The sequence below is a fragment of the Phyllobates terribilis genome, unplaced genomic scaffold (genome assembly GCF_046119375.1).
Source record: "Phyllobates terribilis strain yellow unplaced genomic scaffold, ASM4611937v1 Scaffold_8__6_contigs__length_399053987, whole genome shotgun sequence".
In the NCBI taxonomy this organism is placed as follows: domain Eukaryota; kingdom Metazoa; phylum Chordata; class Amphibia; order Anura; family Dendrobatidae; genus Phyllobates; species Phyllobates terribilis.
The window spans coordinates 142,228,724-142,255,841 of record NW_027362768.1 but is presented as its reverse complement, the minus strand read 5'-3'; the positions used below and the strand labels follow the sequence as shown (position 1 = coordinate 142,255,841).

The 27,118-nt window shown below is 42.7% G+C and overlaps 1 protein-coding gene across 3 annotated transcripts in view; it reads right to left on the bottom strand.

The window, feature by feature from the left end:
* Positions 1 to 27,118, bottom strand: part of LOC141156879 (tenascin-R-like) — a 746,139-nt gene that overhangs the window by 77,027 nt on the left and 641,994 nt on the right. For all 3 annotated transcript variants that reach the window (XM_073643379.1, XM_073643380.1, XM_073643378.1), the window contains 6 exons: positions 18,408 to 18,671; positions 12,296 to 12,562; positions 12,032 to 12,151; positions 10,755 to 10,898; positions 6,962 to 7,081; positions 6,575 to 6,718 (listed from right to left, as the gene is read on the bottom strand). In XM_073643379.1, the coding sequence (XP_073499480.1) occupies positions 6,575 to 6,718; positions 6,962 to 7,081; positions 10,755 to 10,898; positions 12,032 to 12,151; positions 12,296 to 12,562; positions 18,408 to 18,671 (1,059 nt within the window). The remainder of the gene's footprint in view (positions 1 to 6,574; positions 6,719 to 6,961; positions 7,082 to 10,754; positions 10,899 to 12,031; positions 12,152 to 12,295; positions 12,563 to 18,407; positions 18,672 to 27,118) is intronic.

The window sequence follows — 27,118 nt, the reverse complement described above, 5'->3', positions numbered from 1 at the left end:
GGGATTAAGATCTGGGGAGTTTCCAGGCCATGGACCTAAAATCTCTATGTTTTGTTCCATGAGCCATTTAGTTATCACCTTTGCTTTATGGCAAGGTGCTCCATCATGCTGGAAAAGGCATTGTTGGGCACCAAACAGCTCTTGGACGGTTGGGAGAAGTTGCTCTTGGAGGACATACTGGTACCATTCTTTATTCATGGCTGTGTTTTTAGGCAAGACTGTGAGTGAGCCGATTCCCTTGGCTGAGAAGCAACCCCACACATGAATGGTTTCAGGATGCTTTACAGTTGGCATGAGACAAGACTGGTGGTAGCGCTCACCTCTTCTTCTCCGAATAAGCTGTTTTCCAGATGTCCCAAACAATCGAAAAGGGGATTCATCAGAGAAAATGACTTTGCCCCAGTCCTCAGCAGTCCACTCTCTGTACCTTTTGCAGAATATCAGTCGGTCCCTGATGTTTTTTCTGGAGAGAAGTGGCTTCTTTGCTGCCCTCCTTGAAACCAGCCCTTGCTCAAAGAGTCTCCGCCTCACAGTGCATGCAGAAGCACTCACACCAGCCTGCTGCCATTCCTGAGCAAGCTCGGCACTGCTGGTATTCCGATCCCGCAGCTGAAACAGTTTTAAGATACGGTCATGGTGCTTGCTGGTCTTTCTTGGGCGCCCTGGAGCCTTTTTGACAACAATGGAAGCTCTCTCCTTGAAGTTCTTGATGATGCGATAGATTGCTGACTGAGGTGCAATCTTTGTAGCTGCGATTCTCTTCCCTGTTAGGCCATTTTGGTGCAGTGCAATGATGGCTGCACGTGTTTCTTTAGAGATAACCATGGTTAACTGAAGAGAAACAATGATACCAAGAACCAGCCTGCTTTTAAAGTGTCCAGTGATGTCATTCTTACTTAATCATGACTGATTGATCGCCAGCCCTGTCCTCATCAACACCCACACCTGTGTTAATGGATCAATCACTAAAACGATGTTAGCTGCCCCTTTTAAGGCAAGACTGCAATGATGTTGAAATGTGTTTTGGGGGTTAAAGTTCATTTTCTGGTCAAATATTGACTTTGCAAGTACAGTAATTGCTGTTAAGCTGATCACTCTTTGACATTCAGGAGTATATGCAAATTGCCATTACAAAAAATGAAGCAGTAAACTTTGGAAAAATTACTATTTGTCTCATTCTCAATACTTTTGGCCATGACTGTACACACACTAACAGTATTACTAACACCATAGAATAGGAGATAACTTTCCAATCAATCTCCGGGGCTGGGAATCTGACTACTGTGACTACCACCGATCCAGGGAGCTGGGCCTCTGAAGAGCCCCATGTGAATGGAGTTGTGGTCGATCATGTGCACTCCTGCTCCATTCATCCTTAATCGGACCGTCGGAGATAGCAGAGTGCTGCGCTCATCTGGTCTTAGGCACTCCCATTAGAATGAACGGAGAAGCAGTTGATATGATCAACCACCACTCCATTCACATGGGACTCTTCAGTGCCCAGACTTTCGGATTCTGTTGATTGGACCTACAGCTATCCTATTGATTGGGGATAACTTACAAACTTCACAATACCCCATTCAGAGAACAGCTATCTCTGTCACACATCTCTCCTGAGAACAAAAAGATCGGGGCTGAAATTCCACCTGTCCAATCCTGCTTGTCTCCAACATCAACTGTCGGTGGAGAGTCATGAGGCCCCTATACACATTAATATATATGGGGGACTTTAGATTCGTAGTTGCTAAAGTTTGTCAAACTCATTAGTCTAAAGTTGATCAAAATGGATGATTACGACCAAGATGATCAGAACGTTCTGTTCCTTTTTTCTTCTGGTTTCATTGAAAATGTATGGCCAGTCTAAATGACTCTACTAACCAATACCGGCTAATATGTGAATGGTTGTTCAACCATCAATATACTTCTATCTGTTGTGTGTGACCACCTTAAGGCTGTACAAGCTGTCACGATTCTCCAGTATTGCACGTGCTGGCGCTCATGTGACTGCATGCATTTTATTTTCATACTTTCAGGCATGTGCTGACTATGCTCATTCGGCTTCTCTCAATTTACTTCTATTGACAGAAGTCAAACACGTATAGTTGACAACTGACCGTGACCGCTAGTATGCAAATCGCATACATGCGGTGATGTGACAGTCTGCTCGCACCAGCAATTTTGGGGAGTAACTGCAGACTTTTTGACCCAAGTTCAGACAACTGCAGGATAAGATAGGAGCCAAAGAAGGCTCACATGACCTCAATTATGGCAATGTAGGCTTCCCCATAATACCTTGCAGCTATGATATATCATAGGGTATAGTACAGTCAAACAGGAGGGACAATCATAGCCTGTATGAAAGCAGAGGCAGGGAATGCAGCATATATTTTGTAGTGAATCTGGATAGTGAGAGGATATCCTAGTTCACAGCTTAGCAAAAGAAATAAGGAGAAAAAGCTTGAAAACACTGACTAAACATTACAGATAGTGTGTGACAGGACAGCAGTGAAAAACAGTTAACATCTGTTTAACTATAGCTGTATAAGTTGAAGTCACTTTAATGCAAACACAGCCTTAGTAATATCAAAGAGATTGAAAAGTATTCAGTACACCTAGGAGACCTCAGAGTGTACACGTGTAGTCAGGGCAATTGGAGACTTTGCCATATTTGGGATTCGATTTGAAGAATAATGGGAAAAAAATTGATGAAAATGGTCAATTCGAATTTCAATATTTTCTCATATCTAGTAGTGACATCAATACCCAGAGGGCTGTTTCTTAAAAAAAAATAGTTTTCTTAACATCTGGCAAAGTTATGTACATTTTTGCACTTTTTTTATTATTTATTTACTTATTAAATTTAAGAAACTTTCTAAATAGTCTACATTAAAAGTTTTCTTTAATTTTGCTTCTACAGACAATCTGTAAGTACTTTATCTAGCTGAGTGGTCTGCAAACATATTACTAATCTGCCCGAGTTCCTGCTCCTGGTTCTGTCCCTCTCCCTTCTCTCCGTGTTAGAGATATTTGTAAGGAAGAAGTTCTACACAGTGCAGAGAGAGGAGAAAGCATGTACACTTACAGGAGGAGCAGAGAAAACAAGCTACAGATAAGAAGGAAAGAACATGAAGATGAAATCATTGCAGGATAGAAGCTGTGCTAATATTTGAGCTAATGAAGACAGTGGAACCATGGATACAAACAGAAATCACATACAGCCTATATTACAGGGAGAGACACTCTCACAAGAGAAACATTTGAAATATAGATCAGACAGCAGCACAAGCATATCAGTGGGTGTGAAAATCAAGGAAGGAGTGGAGATTGAAGACTGATACTTAGTGCAATTTTATCAGCTAAAGGTAACAACTAACAAATGTAAAGATCATGTCAAAATGTGTCCATAGACTTTATGGGTTTTTTTGAAAATTACTTTTTTTTATACTAGAACTGGAATGCATAACTGCAGAACTGGATAAATTTGTCATTCTGGACTTTAGGAAAGCTGTGACAGCCATATCGGTTTTCAGATTTCCTAGAAACATATAAGGCTAGAGATAAGGTCTTTTCTTGCATATTTTATAGTTAAAATTGGGTTTTATAAAATGTTACCATTTTTATCATTCCTACAAATATTACCGACTGTTTATATTTTATCCACTGTCTGTTTTTTAGTTCTATACCAAATGCAATGTCTAAGAATTAACATTACAGTCTCATTTCAGTCTCGCCACTTCCCCTTAGTATAAAACATCTGACAGCTTTTGCTATTCATGTGTTTTATGTAAATTCTTAAACATTGGACCATAGAGTACCCAGACATCAATACTCTAGTAAATCAAGAAAAAATAGTCTTTATCCTACCAAATATGTGCTGAAGAATTGATGCAATTTACATTTTTTTGGTGCAGAATAAATTCAATTTCCTAGCACAGGATTTATCAGAGATTTGATCACGGGGCGCTTAAGAACTTCGCTTGCTACCAGTCAAAGAACAAATTGAGTTTAGAGTCCTATTCCTAGTTTAATAGGTCATTCATGTACGGCATCAATACCTATCTGGGAACGCATCTTTCTAAATGAGATGATATGGATATACAATGCTGAGCGGCACCGGAGCAATTTATTCTGGAGGACTTTAAATCATACTTTATGCAGAGGAATGTGAGTTAAATAGATATTACAGAAAGGCAACACAATATATTGGGGGCACATACTTGTACATGTACTATTGCGGGCAATATGGATATCATATTGGGGTCTTTAAGCCATTGTCAAGCTACTAACAACAATGCCTTTCACTCTGGCGGACTTTGGACATCCTCCTATTTCAGGAAACTCAATGGTCGCCACTTATAACCTCCAGCAAATTCCTTTTTCTGAATTTACAGCTTGCTGGTGTAACATGGCGCGGGGCAGTAGACGTGGGTGAGGTACTCATCTCTTACGCCCCAGCACGTTAGATGAAGGTGAGGATCCTGGCAGGGTATGTGGGCCTCGTCTATGGGGGTGCTACACCCTTGCAGGTCAAAATCTAACGATGACTTTGGTTGGCCATGACCAGTTGTTGGAAAGTTCAATGAGGAAGACCACCAGTCCAAAATAAACAGTCTTTTACTAAACAGCCACTTGGTGGGTACAGCCGATAGCGGGTGCACAACTTCACTAATGTTTCCTTTACAGCAGGAAGCATTTTCACACGCAGTCTCTTTATTTCTTCCAAACTTACTTGTTTTTGCCTCAACTAGTCCCATTTCCTTCACCACACCCCAGCATGATACTACAGTCCAGTTATTGAGAGTCCTATTCTCAACCAGCGGTTCCACATCCTCTTCCTTCATAAGGGAACTAGGTTGCCAGTATGGCTAGTACTTAGCACTTCAGCTTTCTGATGCCTTGGGACTCCCACCCAGGGTACTCTCTTCATCTCACGTTCCCTGTTCTGTCCTGGCCCGTTACCTCTCTGACTTGTGAACTCAGGGCCGTACTGCTAGGCGTCCTGACCCAGGACCCGTCTTCAGGTGACCTCTCTATCCTGTCAGTTTTGCTTCCTCTTTACTCAGGATCATGCTATCCAGTGTCTCTGTCTCCTCTCACTTCGGGGCACCCATGTCTTGCGACTCTGCTCTCCGTCCAGACTCTTGGTGCTCTAGATGCAAGCTAAGTCCTGACAGGAAACTGTCTCTTTTCTTTCACATTAGCCCCTCCCACTCTAGGCTAGTCCCAACTATTAACACTGTCTTAGCCCTGGTCTGCTCTAGATGCAAGCTAGGTCCTGCAGGAAATGGTCTATGTCCTTTCACATTAGCCCCTCCCACTCTAGGCTAGTCCCAACTATTAACACTGTCTCCCCCTGCTAACTATCTGTTGCTGGGCAGAACACAACTCTATCACTAACAACACATGTCACTAAACACATTGCACATCTAAATACATTGGAACAATACACGTGTTTTCAAGGGGAATCGTTGGCAGCATGTCCAACTCCTTACACTGGGAATCTCGAGTGATGGGTACTCTTTATTACTGCTTGTAAAAGAATTGGCCAATTTTAGGAAATGCCACAGGTGATTAATAGTTTTCTTGCTTTTTTTTATGAACTTAAAGAGGTATTCCCATCTCCAAGATCCTATTACAATATGTAGTAGGTGTAATAATAAGAATTTTAGCAAATACCTCCAATTAGAAATGTAGTATAGTTCTTCTGATTTGCTATGTTGCTTACCCCATGTAAGGCATTGCAGTAGCTTAGATATCCATGGTTACGACCACCAAGTAAATGCATCCGATCTGGCATATTCATGTCATATGGACAGCATATGGTATGAATATCGGATAAATGCTAGTCCTGGTGATGGGATCTACATTTGTATCGAGAGCAGAGTTCTGTTGCGTACAATAAGTACTGTAGAGATGACAATGCATGCACTACTCTCTTCATTCATTTCTATGGGAGCTCTGCACATTTACTCCCAAAGAAAAATGTGCAGCTACAAATTAATCCCTTAATGTACAGCAGTAAATACCTTACATAAAAATATTCACAAATTATAGGCTTCCTGCTTGACAGAGCCGGTTCGCTCCTGCTATATGGTTGCACCACTGGCCTGAACTATGCACTCTCCAATGTTGCAAGCAGAGGCAGCTTTGTTTCTGTAGCATCAAAAGAGCACACTGGCACTAAAGTTGGCCAGATCTAACAATAATCAGCGCTTCCAAGCTCTATAGAAAAGAGATAGTAAATGCTGCACTCCGTGCCTAGGAAGCTGGCCACTGCTGATAGACCTCAGGGGTGGCCGATAACCTAGGCAATAAGCAGTACACAATAAGGTAAAAAATCCCTCCATTATTGAGAACGGAGAGGATTTTTAAAAAGAGATAAATTGCAAAGTTGCTTGTTTTTGCAAGTGCTTTGCAGTTTTACCCAGTAAATATGATAACAAAACCCCTTTAATGTTATGGTTGAAATCAAACAACCTGTCCAAAAGGAGACATGCAAAAAAAAAAAAAAAATGCGGCAGTTACTAGAACATCATATTTCATTTGATAAACGGAAGCCATAATTTGTACCTACATGTGGTGAAGCTGACGCCAGTGCTCTGGCTGGCTTGGGGCCCGACGCTGGCTGCCAGAGAGACCGAATAATGAGTACGAGGCAGGAGATTCTGCAGCTGAAACTCTTGGCTGTCCCCATCAATGAGAATTGTCTCCCCTGAAACTGAATTATAGATAACATATATGTAGGCATTATATCGGTAGAGTATACAGCTGTGCAACTCTTCAGTGCAGGCGTCAATGGCTCTCCCCTCTGCAGAGGGTAATGCTTATTTACAGGGACCAGCTGTCACCAGCGACACATCTATATATCTCTCGGCTACTTATATTGTTCCCCAGGCTAGCATGTGGCTTAATGTTCAATTGATGTCTGTAAACATGTGGTTTGTGTGTGATCCGTACTGACCTGTGTGGTGTGTTAGTGTGATTACATAACTCTCCACGTCTGCCTTCGGTGGCTCCCACTGCAGAACAGCTCCCGAATCGGTGATGTTACTGGCCCTCAGGCCAAGAGGAGGGTCCAAGGCTACAGCAAGGAAAAAAAAATCAATAAAAGACCACACAAAGAAAAATTAGTATGATGGTGGATGACAGATTAGGGAGACGTGACATTCTACATTAGGAACTGATGTGTTATTTTTTTTTACTTATTTTTTTACTGCGGAACGTTGAAAAAAAGCAGAGCTGAAAAGATCATTTAAAGAGGATCTATCATTGGGTCCAACTTGGGCAGTTTTTGCTTTTATTTTATTCCCGTTTGACCCCAATTATTCAGTTGTTTTTGTTTTTAATCCGCCGTACGGTTCCAGAGATATGAGCCTTTTTATTTAGTGCTATTTTTTATAGGCTTTAGCAAAGGGGCGTGGTCACAGGATCCTCTAGGGCGTGTCTTTAAGCTGATCTGCGTTATTACCCTGTATGCCACGCCCCCTCGGAATGACCATAAAATATAGCACTAAATAAAAAGGACCAGATCTCTGGGGGAAAAAAAACTAATTAACAGATTACTCAGGAGAGCAATTAGAATAAAATAAGAGCAAAAACTGACCACTTTTGAGCTGGTGAAATGTCATCATTAAAGAAGTTTTTCAGGACTTTGATGGTCTTTCTTTAGCATAGTAGAAATCTCAGGCAATCGGCACCCCACTTGTATTAGTAGTGCACATGGAAAAATAGACAATGCAAAGTCAAAGGAGTCCGGGCACTCACTTAGATTTTACTCTGATTCTTTTATTTGAGAAATCTTGATGCATTTCAGTCCATCCAAAGCTTTCAGCAGTCTGCTGATGAATACTTTGGATGAACTGAAATGCGTCCAGTTTTGTCAAATAAAAAAAATCAAGGAGAAACCTAAAGTGGTGTGAAAAAGTGTTTGCCCCCTTCCTGATCTCTTATTCTTTTGCATGGTTGTCGCACTGAAATATTTCAGATCACAAAACAACTTTAAATATTAGACAAAGAAGATAACACAAGTAAACACAAAATGCAGTTTTAAAATGAAAGTCTTTATTATTAAGGGAAAAAGAAATCCAAACCTACAGGGCCCTGTGTGAAAAAGTGATTGCCTCCTAAACCTAATAACTGGTTGAGCCACCCTTAGCAGCAACAACTGCAATCAAGCGTTTGCTATAACTAACTAGCATTGAGTCTTTTACAACGCTTTGGAGGACTTTTTTGGTCCACTCATCTATGCAATACTGTTGTAAATCTTCCACATTTGAGGGTTTCCGAGCATGAACCGCTTTTTTTAGGTCATGCCACAGCATCTCAATCGGATTAAGGTCAGGAGTTTGACTAGGCCTCTCCAAAAGTCTTAATTTTGTTTTTCTTAAGCAATTCAGAGGTGGACTTGCTGGTGTGTTTTGGATCATTGTCCTTCTGCATAACCCAAGTGCGCTTCAGTTTGAGGTCACGAACAGATGGCCGGACATTCTCCTTCGGGATTTTTTGGCAGGCAGCAGAATTCATGGTTCCATTTACCACAGCAAGTCTTCCAGGTCCTGAAGCAGCAAAACAGCCCCAGACCATCACACTACCACCACCATATTTTACTGTTGGTATGATGTTCCTTTTTTGAAATGCTGTGTTACTTCTATGCCAGATGTAATGGGACATACACCTTCCAAAAAGTTCAACTTTTGTCTCGTCAGTTCACAGAACATTCTCCAAAAAGTCTTGGCGATCATCAAGATATTTTCTGGCAAAACTGAAACTACCCTTTATATTCTTTTTGCTCAGTAGTGGTTTTTGTCTTGGGACTCTACAATGTATGTCATTTTTGCTCAGTCTCTTTCTAAGGCCATGACCCCACTATCAGTATTTGGTCAGTATTCAGTCAGTATTTTTTCTCAGGAGTGGGAGCCAAAACCAGGAGTGGATGATAAATGCAGAAATGGTGCACTTGTTTCTATTATACCTTTTCTCTGACTGTTCCTCACCAGGTTTTGGCTCCCACTCCTGAGAAAAAATACTAACCGAATACTGGTCAAATACTGATAGTGGTGCTGTGGCCTTATGGTGGAGACATGAACACTGAGTGAGGCCTGCAGTTCTTTGGAAGTTGTTGTGGGGACTTTCGGGACCTCTTGGATGAGTAGTCTTTGCGCTCTTGGGGTAATTTTGGTCGTCCGGCCACTCCTGGGAAGGTTCACCACTGTTCCATGTTTCATGTGCTGCTGATCGCAGCATAATGTCTAGCTTTTGAGGATCTTTTGGTCTACTTTATTTTGTTAGGCAGGTCCTATTTTATTAGTGATTTATTGATTGAGAACAGGTGTGGCAGTAATCAGGGCTATGTGTGGCTAGGGAAATTTAACTCAGCTTCCCAAAGATGTGATAAATCACGGTTAATTTATGTTTTGGAGGGGAGGCCAGCAATCACTTTTTCACACAGGGCCTTGTATGTTCAGATTTCTTTTTCCCTTAATAATAAAGACCTTCATTTAAAAACTGCATTTTGTGTTTACTTGTGTTATCTTTGTCTAATATTTACAATTTTTGTTTTGTGATCTGAAACATTTAAGTGTGACAAACATGCAAAAGAATTAGAAATCAGGAAGGGGGCAAACACTTTTTCACACCACTGTATGTGAGTGTGAGGACTCCTTTGGACTTTGCAATATCCTTCGCATAGGTCATCTTTTTCAGATTGGTGGTGGTTTAACTCCCAACACCTCCACCAATCAGCAGAGGGAAGAGGCTGCAGCAAGCGCCATGTCCTCTTCCTTCTTCATCAGGTGCAGATCCGTACATTTGGTAGTAGATGTTTCTGAAATTACAGCTTAGTCTCATTCACTTGAATGGGACTGAGCTGCAAATCCGGTATCAGTCATGACAAAATGTACTGGGATGTGCCTGGTAAGCAGAAAGAGGGAACATGACACTTTGCTGGAGGGCCTCCCCCTCTTCGTTGTTTATCAGGCACAGAACACTACATTTTGTACTTGGTTGTTAGAACATACCACAGGGAAACAAGCATTATATCAGACTTAAAAAGTTATGCCTCAATGGGAATGCTTATGGACTAGTATTAAGGGGCGTCGCATATAAAGCAAACAGAAGGGAGAAGAAAAAACATAACGACAGAAAGCCCACAACTATCACGATTAAAAAATAGAAAAGCTTTATTAAACATACAATGAATAGAACAATATTCCACTTAGGAGATGAATGACACAGAAGGCCATGTGCAAGGATAGACAGGACATGCACAACACCTAGCACCAGGGCATAATGTAGAAAATGACCAGTTAATTGCTCACAGTAGTCCATGCCATCACATAGGTATCCAAATGAATAGGTTATATATAGATGTTACATAAGTACCCACATTATATGTGATATATATAGCTACCTTAAATAAGGGGAACAGGAGCAGGGCCACTGGTTGGACGAGTACAGGTCCACCCCAACGCACGTTTCGGCGAACCTTGGTAGTGTCTGATATTGAATGGGACTGAGTTGCTGAGTGCTACAATACCAGACACAGAATCAGTCGACTAAAAGGCCTTATACCTACCTAAGTACAGACTGTTGGAAAGACATTCTGGCATAGAGGAGTGACTCCCCAGAGAAGAAATCAGGATTTTTCACTTTCTTAGTCTGGTTTATGGTGCCATCAGAAGTTTATGGGACATTACTACCCAGTTCCAAAACTTTCCTAATGCTAGGTGTTTTGCATCACCCTGTTCTATACTGACCTGTTTCAGCCGTGATGGTGACTCTTTCACTCTCTTCCCGGCCCCAGACACTGCTCAGACTGATCCTGTATTCAGTGGATGGTTGGAGATTGGTGAGGGTGTATTGAGTCTGATCATTGGCAATAACCACACTGTCCATTCGGCCTATAAAAGGTAAACCCAGCATGTCCATAAATCCATACAGAGAGGCTTAAAGAGTAAAGGTTGATTTAATTTCACTATATAAATCAATGATACCCATATATTATCAGAGAACTTTCCATCTTTCTCCTCCTTGACTAATGTTTATTTCCCAATTAATTAGTAAAACTTATCAAGTCTACATTCAGTGCAGATATTCCCATTACTGAGAAAAGAGATGACAGTTGGTGCTCATAAAGTTCTATGGAGGGGGAAGAGGAGGAGGGAGGGGCTAGAGTAGAGTCAGAGAGAGGTATTCTGCTGCAAGTTTTCCTGAAATGACAGTTACAGTTCTCCATAAAACTTTATAGGCACCGATTCTTTACTGAGAGGGTATGTGCACACGTTAAGTATTTGGTGCAGAAATTTTTGCGCCATTTCTGCATCTCTGGGTCGGAAAATCTTAGCTGCAAAAAATTGCGTTTTTTCCTGTGCTTTTTACTTGTATTTTTGGTGCAGATTTTTTCCCCAATCGTTAGTATGGGTGAAATCTGCAGCAAAAATGCTGAAAGAATTGACATACTGTAGATTTATATCTGCACCAAATCTACAAGTCACAAATAAGCAACGGGTGCCTGAGACTTCAGGATTCTCATTCACTTTGCTGGTATCAAGAAACCCTTCAGGTTTTGAGACAAATCTGCACTGAAAAAATGCAGCAAAAACACAATGTGTGCACATAGCCTAAGAGCAGTAAGACTCTTAAACGCACTTCTACATGATGTTGTAATGGTGGATTCACTGCAAAAGTTCACAAGTTATGGGCACTAGTCTTATTGCTGTATGTGTAGTGGGGAAGGAATTTTTCTCCTAATATAGAGCTATTAGCATCTGTCTCATAAGGCTTTTGCCTTCTTTAAATTTCTTTAAACCATAGTTGGGGTATTCTTAAGAGACTTTACATTTAATGCACAGGACAGTAACTACAGGGAAAGAACTGGCTTTTAAATGTAGGACTGTGGTAATTCTCGATGGACCACTTGGGCTTTCAATCTTCTGAATTGGGAACATAATTATATGCATCAAATCCCGAAATATCCTCCATTCTACATCTCTTTCAAGTAAACATTTATGAACACTAACAGTATCTCTTCTACCTTTAGTAGACTGGTAAGACAGCCGGTAGTGGTGGAAAGATGAAGGTGGTGGTCTCCAAACCACTGTCAATGAGCCATCAGTCACATTAATCACATATACATCCATAGGAGGCCCTACCCCTGTAGAGAATATAATTAAGACATTGATTAAACTTAAAAATGATATGGTTATAGAAAGAAATTGAGAAATTTCATGTCAGATCAAAAGAACATAGCCCTTTCGGCTCTATGGCCGCCTGAGGATGAGAAATTCTTCTTACAGACCTGTTGTTACTGTCCCCTCCACAAGTTCTGCTCTCAGAGATCCATGGACAGGAAGAAGAGTAACCAGGTACTCTGTGCTTGGCATCAGGTCCAATAGTTGGGTTTGCCGTATCGAAGCATCGAGAGAGAGTTCAATGGGTTCATCACCACCAATGGGTGTATAGCTGAGGATGAACCTGTCAGCTGGTGGAGACGGATCAGTCCATGAAACATTGACACTGAATGCTGAGATTCCAGAGAAATACAGTTGTGTGATTGGCCGAAAACCTGTGGATGAAAGAGAAAAGTAAATGTAGCTGTTAAGTGTTTGTAATATAATAGCCATTGAGTAATTCCCATATTTATAAATGCTAACAAGATGGCACAGATTTGTCTGCCCTTAACGAGTAACCGTCATTTAGAGAGATCTGTTTTTTTTGCCTCCAGGACTGATCATTCTCAAAATTCTAAATTCAAGGGTAAAATCTGTATTCAGTGAAGACACACTTTTCCATTATTGAGATAGAAGATGACAGTTGGTGCTCATAAGATTCTATGGAGAGGGGAGGAGTTAGAGGCTAAATACATTCTGCTGGAAGTTCTACAGAAATAATAGTTACACTTTAACTTTTCACAAGTTTTATTATGTCCTTCAATTTCTCACGATACAAAGTTTATACATACATTATGCATTATTTTATCACCAAATGTTAGAAAAATCCTTGACAAGCTGCTAATCACATAACAGCGATATATAGACACATACAGCCATGGCCAAAATATTTAAGACTTATACAAATTTTAGTTTTCACAAAGTTTCCTGCTTCAGATTTTATAGTGGAAATTTCAATTAAAAGGCTATTGTCAAGTTGTCTCTTGAGCAGCTCGGAGCTATGCAATTTCCTTACAGTTTCCTTACTTCCTAGTTTCTGGCAGGGTGGGCACTCCTCCTTAAGTGACAGTTCTAGTGAGTAGGAGACCTGTAGTATTAGTAGAACTATAAAGCTCGGAACAAGTTCTGCTGTAACACATTCAGCCATCAGTGGTTTGCTCTGAAGTGTACATTACTATTACTGTATATAGAGATAACAGGGCATTTGAACAAGCAGACAGCTCAGGAGAGTGAGAGCTTTGATTAGGAGACCTGCTCTGGGCCAATGCTGCGGGCTGGTGATTTTCCAAGATTTATACCAGCAGCTTGTCAGGAGCTGAGATGGAAAGGGAGGAAGGTGAGCTACTAACTGGGGTATGGAAATAAATAGACTGGAGAAAGGTGGCTGGTATGCTTGGCGTTAACCCCTCTCCTGGAATGTAACTACTGTGCACTGTCTGCCAGGGTCTGTATGGCCGAGCTCCATGGAATCCAGCTGTACACTATGAAATATAAAAGCTATCATTGCAGGAGCATGAAAGCAAGATTGCAAACTTGCTTATTTTCATGCTGTCTAACTAATTAAATAAATTTAATAACTCGCAGAATAACGTCCTTAACTTTAGATTGCTATAAAGAGTGATTGGATGAATTACAAATAATTTGTAAAGTCATTCCTTGCCATGAAATTTTACTTAAAGAGGTTGTCCACTGCTTTACAGTGGTGGCCAAAAGTATTGGCACCCCTGCAATTCTGTCAGATAATACTCAGTTTCTTCCTGAAAATGATTGCAATCACAAATTCTTTGGTCTTATTATCTTCATTTAATTTGTCTTCAATTAAAAAACATAAAAAGAATTGTCCTAAAGCCAAATTGGATACAATTCCACACCAAACCTAAAAAAGGGGGTGGGCAAAAGTATTGGCACTGTTTGAAAAATCATGTGATGCTTCTCTAATTCGTGTAATTAACAGCACCTGTAACTTACCTGTGGCACCTAACAGGTGTTGGCAATAACTAAATCACACTTGCAGCCAGTTAACATGGATTAAAGTTGACTCAGCCTCTGTCCTGTGTCCTTGTGTGTACCACATTGAGCATGAAGAAAAGAAAGAAGACCAAAGAACTGTCTGAGGACTTGAGAAACCAAATTGTGAGGAAGCATGAGCAATCTCAAGGCTACAAGTCCATCTCCAAAGAGCTGAATGTTCCTGTGTCTTCCGTGTGCAGTGTCATCAAGAAGTTTAAAGCCCATGGCACTGTGGCTAACCTCCCTAGATGTGGACGGAAAAGAAAAATTGACGAGAGATTTCAACGCAAGATTGTGCGGATGGTGGATAAAGAACCTCAACTAACATCCAAACAAGTTCAAGCTGCCCTGCAGTCCGAGGGTACAACAGTGTCAACCCGTAATATCCGTCAGCGTCTGAATGAAAGGGGTCTGTATGGTAGGATACCCAGGAAGACCCCACTTCTTACCCCGAGACATAAAAAAGCCAGGCTGGAATTTGCCAAAACTTACCTGAGAAAGCCTAAAACGTTTTGGAAGAATGTTCTCTGGTCAGATGAGACAAAAGTAGAGCTTTTTGGCAAAAAGCATCAACATGGAGTGTACAGGAAAAAAAAGAGGCATTCAAAGAAAAGAACACGGCCCCTACAGTCAAACGTGGTGGAGGTTCCCTGATGTTTTGGGGTTGCTTTGCTGCCTGTGGCACTGGACTGCTTGACCGTGTGCATGGCATTATGAAGTCTGAAGACTACCAACAAATTTTGCAGTATAATGTAGGGCCCAGTGTGAGAAAGCTGGGTCTCCCTCAGAGGTCATGGGTCTTCCAGCAGGACAATGACCCAAAACACACTTCCAAAAGCACTATAAAATGGTTTGAGAGAAAGCACTGGAGACTTCTAAGGTGGCCAGCAATGAGTCCAGACCTGAATCCCATAGAACACCTGTGGAGAGATCTCAAAATGGCAGTTTGGAGAAGGCACCCTTCAAATATCAGGGACCTGGAGCAGTTTGCCAAAGAAGAATGGTCTACAATTCCAGCAGAGCATTGTAAGAAATTCATTGATGGTTACCGGAAGCGGTTGTTCGCAGTTATTTTGGCTAAAGGTTGTGCAACCAAGTATTAGGCTGAGGGTGCCAATACTTTTGTCTGACCCATTTTTGGAGTTTTGTGTGAAATGATCAATGATTTGATTTTTGCTTCATTCTCTTTTGTGTTTTTTCCTTGCAAGCAAATTAAATGAAGATAATAATACCAAAGAATTTGTGATTGCAATCATTTTCAGGAAGAAACTGAGTATTATCTGACAGAATTGCAGGGGTGCCAATACTTTTGGCCACCACTGTATATGATCTCCCAATGTATTGCCCCAGGGCCCATAAGTGTTTCTCTAAATACCTTGTGGTGCCTTTTCTGCCTGTGAGGGGTGCTATCACTGGCCGCTCACATGCATCACGTGACCCTTGGCTGCAGCCGGCTCTGACATCTGCTGACGTCACGACAAGTCCAGGCTGCAGCCGAGGGTCCCTCTTCCGTGTTCCATCAGTGGCTGCTGGGTTGTGGACGGGGTTACCCCGAGCGTCACACCCGGAATCCACCGCATGCTCTTCCTCTCCTCATTCACTGAGAAGGCACTTGGTGGATGCTGGATGTGACGCACGGGGTAACCCCGCCCACAGCCCAGCATCCACCACAGGGAGTGCGTCACTGATGTCACACCTCACTTGACGAGACATCAGTGAAGGCTCACGGAGTGGTGTGTTTGGGGTCATACTTTTTTGTTAAGTATATAATTCCACATGTGTTAATTCATAGTTTTGATGCCTTCAGTGTGAATGTACAATTTTCATAGTCATGAAAATACAGAAAAATCTTTAAATGAGAAGGTGTGTCCAAACTTTTGGTCTGTACTGTATGTATAAAGAAAATATGCTGCAATTGCATGAAAAAGTACAGGGCAGAGTTGTCCAAAAGTAGCATTATATGGTCTGAAACTTTCAGGGCTTTGTCTGCCACCTGCTATTTAATGTGTATCATAATCACGACCTTTAGCATTTAAAGGTGAAAGTAATCAGCTAATATTTTCATGAGCTCGGTCTTCCATATGTTATAACAATTTACTGGCTGCCTGATTAAATTAACGATGGACCACCCACGGTTCACCCAATTTAAATGTCAAATTTTTGTTAATTGAACAAATGCCAGATTAGATGTCTGCCTTTCTTCGCATATCTCCATTACTGAAGGTGTTCAGTACATAGTATTCCTTGTATGTAATGGATGACATGTGATATTTGGAGCTCTAATTTTCCAATTAGTTGTCACCATGAGTAGTATGTGTTTAAAAAAGAAGAAAATAAAGCGTGGCACTCTATAGGTTAATATCAGGCATTACAGTGAGACGTCATCTGAGCGTCAAGGGCCACACCAGTCTGAAGGTGATGTGTTCTGGCCAGGCACAGCACTGGTGATAGGTAAGTATTAGGATTACTCTTGCTCTCACTTGCTATAAAGATGATCCAGTCTCTGGTCCATATGGGAGAATAGAGTTAATAAGCTAGGAGGAAAAAGTGAGTGATCTGTGCCACTGGTTTCATATCTACAATAAATATCCAATATGAAGTATCAGAATGTATATGTGGTTTTTATTCTCAATACGTTTCGAAGATAACAAAATTCTTCTTCAGGAGTTGTGGTTCTCCTGATGAAGAATTTTGTTAACTGCGAAACGCATTGAGAATATAAACCGCATATACATTTAGATACTCCATATTGGATCTTTATTGTGGATATGAAACTAGCAGTGCAGATCACCCATATTTTCCACTATTTGAATACCACGTTGGACCCTCCAACCTGTTGGGGATGCAGTAGCTAGAACATCTCTATTCCAAAGTTTAACTAGTGTTGTGGTTAAGACAATCCCACAAAGTGAACAGTACCACTTTCTCACTATAATACCAGTTTATCGGTTAAACCCTATTGCACTTGAATTGTCCCCCCAGACTCTTTAATAAGGTAGGGGGGGGGGTAAGAAGAATGTAACCTGATCCCTCAGTGAGCTAAAAATCCGTCTCATCTGTCAAGATGGATTTTATCAATATTTCAGAGTGAATGATAAGTTTAGGAGGAAAGAAGAACAAATAACTGACAAGTAAAGAAAGAAGGAAATATTATTTCTCTGTAGAATATTTTCCACTTTTTTTTTAAAAATATTTCTTCGCATTATAAATTTATACAAAGTTTGTTGGAATGACTGTCACCATTTTGGGCTATTTCTTTTACTGTATTGACCACCTGATTAAAATGGAGGGTTTTTGCCAACCCTCCATACTTCTAGGGCCAAAACCCAAGAGAACCATTGCAGTCGTATGGTCTGCCTCGAGATTTCTTAGACCCTTGATGCAGGAGCAGACATATCATTGGTGCAACCTGTGCGGCTGGAGAGGGGTCCAGGAGGTAAGGGGGCCACTACCACCTTCAAAGCTGATGCATTGTGATGACCTCTTGGGCTGCAATGGGCCCATACTTTGTTCTTGCACAGGGGCCCTTTTCTGTCTGTGTCAGCCAGTGCATTGATGATATCACAATTCTCATTTCTACTGTGGTCACTCTGCATTAAATGTCTCTTTCTGTATTATTCTAAATTATTCTAATGCTGCAAAACATAAAACATGTAATTCGCCCATTACAAACTCTTTGTAACAATGCGGAATATAGATTTGTTTTTTTTTGCACGCGTCACTTTAAATCTCATGAGCCCCAATGATTTGGGCCACAATAGAACAGTCATTTAGAGTTTATTTAATAAATGGGAGACCAAAAAAAAAGGTTTGAAAGAGCAGAGAGCGGCGTCTGCCTACATTAGAATATATAATTTGCGTATTGTCTGGGAACGCCAGAAACAATTTAAGTCTAAAACATTGTTTTCTCTTGGACAAGGAATAATTAATTAATAGATTTGCCGCAATGCGAGTCCAGTCATTGTCGGCATAATGAATAGGCTTCTATAAATAATTTGCTTTACTTATTTTATTGTTACAAATATGCGGTGATCTTTAAGTAGAATTTATGACCTAATTTATTTAGCGGTGATGTAGCCGTAAAACAAATCACTGAGGCTGTAACCAGGTGGACTGTGGGAGTAGGTTTACGGTTATAATTGTATATAGGGGAAATGATAAAACTGTATTACAGGGGGCTATTAAACACACTGATTTGCATAGTAAAAAGACAGAAGTCCCAATGGATACCTGTGTAGGCATCCACCGTAGTCTCTCGGCTCTGCTGTCGACCCCTTTCTGCGATGATGGTAATAGTATATTCGGTTCCTGGATCGAGGTCTGTAAGGTCATATTGGGACATTTCAGGGGGAACAGTGATTTCGGAAGCCATCCCAGATGAGGGTGTGAAAGAAATGCGGTAATGGTCAATCGGACCCTGAGCTTTGGTCCAGACGAGTGAGATGGTCTTGTCTGTGGAGCCGGTAACCATTAGATCATTTGGGCTGTCCAAATCTAGAACAGAAAAACATAGAAGTGAAAACTTCTCATCATATTTGAAAACAACAATTGGATGTCCCGGAAATGTATAGAAGAACTTGTAAGATGGAGAATACTGAGCAACTTAATGTCCCTATCTAGACACCTTCAAAACAAATAAAGGGCTATCAAATTATTCAATACGTGACACCGATAAATTATCAATATCTTTGGACATTTTGTTAAATTTAAGAGGCTTTGACTTTGAGAAATTCCAAAGATGCGTAAAACATACAAAAGTTCCCAGTCACAAACCAAACTGACGCCTAATGAGATGCTTAGCTGAAAGGTAAGTCTATGTTCTACAAGTAGACAATTGAGGAAGAACCTACCGACAACCAAACCACAAATGATCAAACTGTGAAGATTTTGAAGCATAGAGGTCAAAGAATCTTTCTCACCAGGTATGACTATTTTTGGCCATTACTTTATTACCTACAAACATCTTGAAGCTCTTGTAGACATTTGGGTCACTTGTTTCCATACTTACACAAATCACCTATAGATCCATGAAATGATCCAATATTTGACCTAATAAACTATGATAATTATCAATATTTTTATGACATTTTGGTAAAATTAAGAGGCTCTGACTCTAAAAAATACCAGAGATGCTTAATGTTAGAGTAAAAAATATAAGTTCCCAGGTAAATACAACAAACCCATGTGCTGCCTAATACCAAACCATTCCATGACCATGACACTAATTCTTGGCCGAAGGATATGACAATGTTCTACAACCAGACCATTGAGAAATGTCCTACAGCAAAGAACATCCAACCAAACTACAAACGATCACACTAACCTTTTTCACCTGACCAGACCATATATCTCACCAGGTAGAACAGTTGTTGGACATTTGTTCCTTACCTATAAAATATGAAGATCTCATGGACATTTTGGTCCCTTGTTTTCATATCTAAACAAGTCTATGGTTCCCAGTAAATACAATGCCAACCTTGTTATACCAAAATCTTCAACATCCAGGTAACCTATATTGATTACATTTTTAGCAACATCCAAAGCTCACTGGCCCGTAAAAGCACAATTATCTCAAAGTATCTAGTATCTTTACTAAAGCAAGACAGCATGTTTTTTCATTGATTAGCACGCTGTTAGAACCACGACCACTAGTATGGATCAGATCTAGCAAACTTCTCCCTGGAGTAAAAACCTAAGTACTTCAATTACTGCCTCAATTTTAAAATTATACTGATAAAGCAAAGGTTTTTTTTAATTAGACTTGTGCCGAATGAAATGTGCTTTTTGTGTTACAGAAACAGCGCCTCTCTTGCCAATGGGAAGTGTCTGGTACTGCTGCTCAGTCCCATTCAAGGGAATATATCTAAGCAGCAATATCATAAGGGGTTCAACTTCTGGAACGCCCACCGATCCTAAAAATAGAATAGTTTTCATTCCCTTAAAGGGTTTATCCAGCACTTTTTTTCACAATGGGCTTAAAAACTAACAGGCTAGTAGTTGCTAACTACCTGCCTGTTCTACCCAGTGCTAGCACAAAGCGGTCATTGACCGCTACTGCTGGCAATTCTGTGGCGCCCCTGAGGGTTCAGTCGCCACAGAGGTACTGCACCTCAGGTAAAGAGGGACTGCTGCCCGGAACCCCAAACACCTGCATCCAACACTACACTGCTCCAGGCCGGCTGGAAGGGCAAGACGCAATGTATGTTTCTGCTGAGCCCTGACCCTGGCTGGAGTGGGGGGAACCCAAAGGTAGGGGGAACCAGTAGTGGGTGTGGGTGGAGGAAGTAGTTAGAGGGAGCACTTTGGTAGGAGTATAAAATAGGGAAGCCATCTTAGGGTGGCAGATCAGATCAGTAGTTCAGTCAGAGGAGAGCAGTTCAGAAGAACAGCTCGGGACAGTTCAGAAGAACAGTCCGGGAGCAGAGTCTCAGTAGGAGCTCTGCTCCACAAGTAGAGCCCAGTGTCAGAGGCCCAGGAGGGGACCAGGGAGTAGGCTCCATTCTAAGAAGGGATCCTAGGGGGTACGGCGAGTGCAGGAAGGCACCCGTGCGCTCCACACCAGTCAGAAGACAGGGGGATCGTAAGCCGCATCCTAATCCCCAGGAGGGTCAAGCAGGTCTGGGATCTGAGGCACAGGAAGGACTTCAGAGCACCCGAGCAGGATTGAGAGTGGGCAGTGCAGGGCAGGAGGGAGAAAGACCCAGTGTGAAGTCGGTCTAGAGAGGAACACGAGAAAGTGGGGTTCTGTCAGGCATTCCTAATACCCCTGAGGAAGAGCTGAACCCCTGTCTGGTGAACGCAGCGCGACGTGGGAGGCTGTAAGCTGACAGTGCACCCTGTGGAACTAAAGAACTGTGAGTAAAGACACGGATGACTGCACTGCACCGCCTCTGTCCAGTTATTTCGTCCGCACCATCATTCCCTCCCTGCACTACAACGCCCAGCGCAACCACCACTAAACCTTTTGTTGCCCTGGAGCTAGCTCTACCCGTGGAGAGCCACACCATCCCTGCTGCCGTAACACCAGCTCCAGAGGACTGCTCCGCAGCGGCGGCTCCCTCTAGCCGCAACCCACGGGTGGCGTCACGAACACTTAAATCCCCTATACCTATTTGCCCCCTTTTGAGTGACCGCCCTGGACCACGGACCGGGCCAGCCTCCGTGATAACCCCCGGCAACCAGAGGTCCAGCTGCCGAGTACCCCACGGCCCTGGGGGCGCGTCATCTTCTGGCATCACGAACAGGATGCGTGACCAGCCCATACCAGCGGGTGAAGTGTGCCCAAAGAACTGTGTTATGTTACTGAATGTGGTGCCCGCCCCAGGAGAATGGGCGCCATTATGTGCATGATCAAAGACAACAATATGGAACCTCCCATTGTGGGCCGGGTCCCAGAATGGCGCCAAAAGCCAACCCTGCCCCTTGCAACAGTGACTGTCCACATAGATGTGTCCGTCAAGGCAGGGAGGCCGTCACAGGGAGTGACTGACAGCAGATTGCCATGGGACCGCCCCCGAAAGAAGAGAGGAGGATGAGAAAAGGAATGGAGACAGGGTGTGATCTTAACCAGTCTAGACAGACCGCACCCGGCAGCCAGAATGGACTGACGTCAGGACCAAGTCTCCGCCCCTGGCCTGCAGCGACAAGAGACACCCCTCACCCTGGAGGGAGAAATATCTAAAAGACACTACGGGGAACGCGGGTGGTACGCCCTGCAAGTGTACCGCGTCATCGAGAACACCCCCTGCAGGACATACGGTATGACCCGGCTGGGTCAGGTAAAAATCAGCCGTACCCCAGGTGGGGTCCCTACTATTAGTCCAGCAAGTGGGACCGATTGTGTACATAGTCACCCGTAAGGGTGCAGTAGTTGAATGTTTGAAAATAATGTTTTGCCTTATAGTGTGTGTTTATAGGATTACCCGTCAGGGTATAGAGACTCCAGGCTGGGGACAGTGTACGGCCAAGGACTTGCATTGTAAATAGTTCCGCACTTCTTAAAGTGCACCCTATTGGTTTTATATTCAAAACCATGATCACAGAACAAAAACCCACTTGGCGTGGCGGAAGATGTGGTCCTGCACCAGGATCATCTATGCCCTACAGCCACGCCCAGGGCCTACGTTGAGGGTTTGCGGACGGGTCCCTCATGCTGCTACTTGTTGCACCAGTTTGTGAAGAAAAATGGACATCTGGTTACAGTATGAACTGTAACCTGTTACAAGAAACGTTTGAAAAATATTTTATAGAGTTTTGATAAATATAGCTTGCAACGTTAAAGTGATGTGCCTCCCATAAAGGGAAGAAATGTTTCATAATCTTATATGCGAATGCATTCTAAAAATTTTGTATGTCAATTTATCCTGTTTTACTCTGTTCCATCCCGCGGACGTGCTGTGTTTTACCAGGGGGGAGTGTGGCGCCCCTGAGGGTTCAGTCGCCACAGAGGTACTGCACCTCACCCAGAGGTGTAGTGTCTCTCTTCTCTCAGGTAAGGAGGGAGTGCTGCCCGGAACCCCAAACACCTGCATCCAACACTACACGGCTCCAGGCCAGCTGGAAGGGCAAGACGCAATGTATGTTTCTGCTGAGCCCTGACCCTGGCTGGAGTGGGGGGAACCCAAAGGTAGGGGGAACCAGTAGTGGGTGTGGGTGGAGGAAGTAGTTAGAGGGAGCACTTTGGTAGGAGTATAAAATAGGGAAGCCATCTTAGGGTGGCAGATCAGATCAGTAGTTCAGTCAGAGGAGAGCAGTTCAGAAGAACAGCTCGGGACAGTTCAGAAGAACAGTCCGGGAGCAGAGTCTCAGTAGGAACTCTGCTCCACAAGTAGGGCCCAGTGTCAGAGGCCCAGGAGGGGAGCAGGGAGTAGGCTCCGTTCTAAGAAGGGATCCTAGGGGGTACAGCGAGTGCAGGAAGGCACCCTTACGCCCCACACCTGTCAGAAGACAGGGGGATCGTAAGCCGCAATCTAATCCCCAGGAGGGTCAAGCAGGTCCGGGATCCGACGTACAGGAAGGACTTCAGAGCACCCAAGTGGGATTGAGAGTGGGCAGCGCAGGGCAGGAGGGAGAAAGACTCAGTGTGAAGTCGGTCTAGAGAGGAACACAAGAAAGTGGGGTTCTGTCAGACATTCCTAAATTCCCTGAGGAAGAGCTGAACCCCTGTCTGGTGAACGCAGCGCGACGTGGGAGGCTGTAAGCTGACAGTGCACCCTGTGAAACTAAAGAACTGTGAGTAAAGACACGGATGACTGCACTGCACCGCCTCTGTCCAGTTATTTCGTCCGTGCCATCATTCCCTCCCTGCACTACAATGCCCAGCGCAACCACCACTCCACCTTTCGCTGCCCTGGAGCTAGCTCTACCTGTGGAGAGCCACACCATCCCTGCTGCCGTAACACCAGCTCCAGAGGACTGCTCCGCAGCGGTGGCTCCCTCTAGCCGCAACCCACGGGTGGCGTCACGAACACTTAAATCCCCTATACCTATTTGCCCCCTTTGGAGTGACCACCCTGGGCCACGGACCGGGCCAGCCACCGTGATAACCCCCGGCAACCAGAGGCCCGGCTGCCGAGTACCCCACGGCCCTGGGGGCGCGTCAATTCAGCTTCTCATCGTTAACAGAGCAGCTCTTCCTCTTCTGGGCTGCCCTGTCGACGGGGCGTGACTGCCGACATCATGCTGATTGACAGCTGGCTCTCTGCAGTTAGGCAGCGGGGAGTGCTAGCACAAAGCGGTCATTGACAACTATTGCTGGCGATTCAGCTTCTCAACGTGAACAGAACAGCTCTTCCTCTTCTGGGCTGCTCTGTCGACGGGGCGTGACTGCCAACGTCATGCTGATTGACAGGTGGCTCTCCGCAGTTAGGCTGCGGGGAGCTAGTTGTTAATCAGCATAATGGGAGTTACGCCTCATCAACAGAGCAGAGTGAAGAGAAGCCGCTGCTCTGTCGACATGACATCAGCGGAAGCCACTGAATCGCTGGCAGGAGCGGTCTGTGACTGTTCTGTGCTGGCAGAGATCGACGCTGGGCACAAAAGGCTGGAAGGTTATACTATTGTAAAATAGTCTTGGATAAACCCTTTAACTATTTTTCCACAGTGGTGTCCTATAATCACCTTTGGCACAAGAAACCGGAGAACGACACCATTTAAAGGGATTGTCCTCTACTATAAAAGTTCATATTAATGGACCAAGGGTGTAAGAAAAATAAAACCTTTATTCACTTCCCAAACTAGTTCCTCCTTTAGGAGGAAATTGTTTGGGTGAAATGTAAAGGCTGAGGCTGATCAGCGGCCACCAGCTTCAGATGCCAGGGGACAGTGGAGGGCCTAGTATGGAGTGTGGAGGAGCAGTGCTGGTCTGGGAGGTGTCACAGTTTTTTTTCTTATACCCCCAGGGCCCATTAAGATGAACTTTTATAGTAGCGGAGAGCATCTTCAAGTAAATAGAGCTGTATAGTTCCTGGCACAGGTGTGCGGTCAGGATCACAGTGTGTAAGGAACACATAATTTATAAGGATTGTGGAGGTACCATAGGTTTACACCCTCACTAATCATAAATTGATGTAAGAGATCAATTTAATAAAATAGGAATCCTCTTTAACTATTCATGACTATTGCAAAATGAAAACTGTATTGATGTATATAACAAAGGATATTTGGGTCACAACTTTTTTATGCAATTAATTTGCCTGAAAAAAATAAATAAAATGGTTACTGAGTGAGCTTGAGGCACCGGTATACCTCACGCCTCGCTGCCACCCTCACTTTCTACTAAATTACAAAACCGCAACCTCATGAATTATGGTTCAAAGCGCAGTAATTCGGCCTCACGAGTGTTACACGAAACATCATCCATCCCTTAAGGCAAATGTTATCAAATTGATATAATTTGTTGACGTTGCGTTGTGTCTCGGGGCAAGGTTGTTGTGTTAAGTCAAGGCTGCCAACATCGGGAGTCACATCTGGCACGCCAGCGAATGATAAATAAAACTGTTTTATAACATTCAAGTAAATCTTTTAACAATTATACAAAAAAAGAAGAAAAAAAAACCAAGTTGAAGCGCCGGCAGTCAGAAGCTTTATCGGAGATTTCACTGGAGTCTGATGCTTTAAACTTCCAATGACAGGTCTCACATTAGAAGCTCTGATTGTATCTGCTGTGAGAATTAAGTGGACATAAGGGAGACAGACAGACTTACAGCTTTATATATTTTAATGAGGCTTCAGCTTGATCACAAACACAAACAATGACATCTCTGGGTTTCGCTCGCTCGCTAAGCTTTAGCTCAGGGACTTGTACTGCAAAATCAAGGCAGCTAATTTACACACAACTGGAGTTATCTACCATTATACAATGCAGACACTTACGGATTCAGGTATTTGTAATATAGTCGAGAACATTGATGTGATTGCATCTGTAATAGTTTTTATAATTCATAGACCGCGTAAATTACAGGGTTTTACCTGTGTATTCTTGGATTTTTAGTTGCATGGGTTTTGATTGTATGGTGTAGTGCATCAGTGGCTTCTGTGCAGTATTCGATGCACATAGGATTAATGTTGAATTTTTAGGAATTTGCTGAACCCAAAGTCAAAGAATATGCAATTTACTTTGCACAAATTGCCTAAAATGGCAGCTTGTATTTTACACATTTCAGAAAAATTGCATCAGACAGAGAATGATCATGAGATCTCAGGAGGTAAATTACATGGTATAGCGCAGACAATCAAAGAGTTGTCATAGCCTGTATAAAAGCAAAATTAGGAAAGGCACCGCCAAAGTGCAGGTGCATACAAACGTATTTTAGGTCTAAGTTCAATCCAACAAAATATCGGATTGCACTCAGACCAATTTGACTATGGGGTCATGCTCATGTCCAATTTTTTTCCTCGAAAAGATCGCCGCATTGCCTGAGTTTGATCCGATATTTGGATCACACTCGGCCATGCAAATCAATGAGTGTGTGGGAAACATCAGACTGCATTTGGATGTCATCTGAGTGCAGTCTGATTTTTGTGCACTCACAGAATGGAGAACATGGGGAAATTTTTTTCGCTATCTTCTCCTCATGCGAGAGAATCGAAGCACAGTGTGATCATGCTCTGATCAGTGTCATTTGCATAATCAACCCGATTCTCTCTAATGAGAGAATGTACGGTCTTTTGCACCTGCCCATGTGATGATGAATCTGGATAGTGAGAAGATGTTAAATCTAGCAGCCTACCATAGAGATAGGACAAAGCCATAAAACACTGAATAAACATTACAGATAGTGCGTGACAGCAGAGCAGTGAAGAAGATTAGTGTGTAAGGAAAAGAGAATTACACAGAATTTATTGCTAGGGAGCTGTCAGCTGCTGCTTGCATGATTAGTGGTTAAAATGCTGCTGCAATTCAATCACACATACACATCTTTTCAGGGAAATCAGAGGCTATGGGATACTTTAGACTCACGGGGAATATATTCATATTTATATTCATATTTACCATCATCTTGGTAAAATGGGGATGCTTAAAGGGAGTTTCTCAGCCCAGAATGACTGTTCAAACCAAGTATAGGCACTCGGTGCACCCTTGGTGTGGCCAAACAGTTCAATGCACCTTCCAATCTATTTGTTTTCCATTTATTTTTGCTCTTCTTTAGCGCTATAAAATCAGAGCTGTCAATTAAAATAAAGGGGCGGAGACAGAGGTAAAAAACTAGGCGGAAAGGTGCATTGAACTGTTTTGCCACACCAAGGGTGCACCGAGCGCCTGTACTTGGTTAAAACAGTTGTTCTGTGCTGACAAATTCCCTTTAAAGGGTTATTTCTATATTGATGGATCGCTATTGTCAGAAAGTGCTTGTAAAAACAAGCACTTTTGCAGTTTACAGCTTATAAAAATTTGCAGCCATTTTTGAGATATTAACACTTTTGTTTTCAGCTTGTTGCCT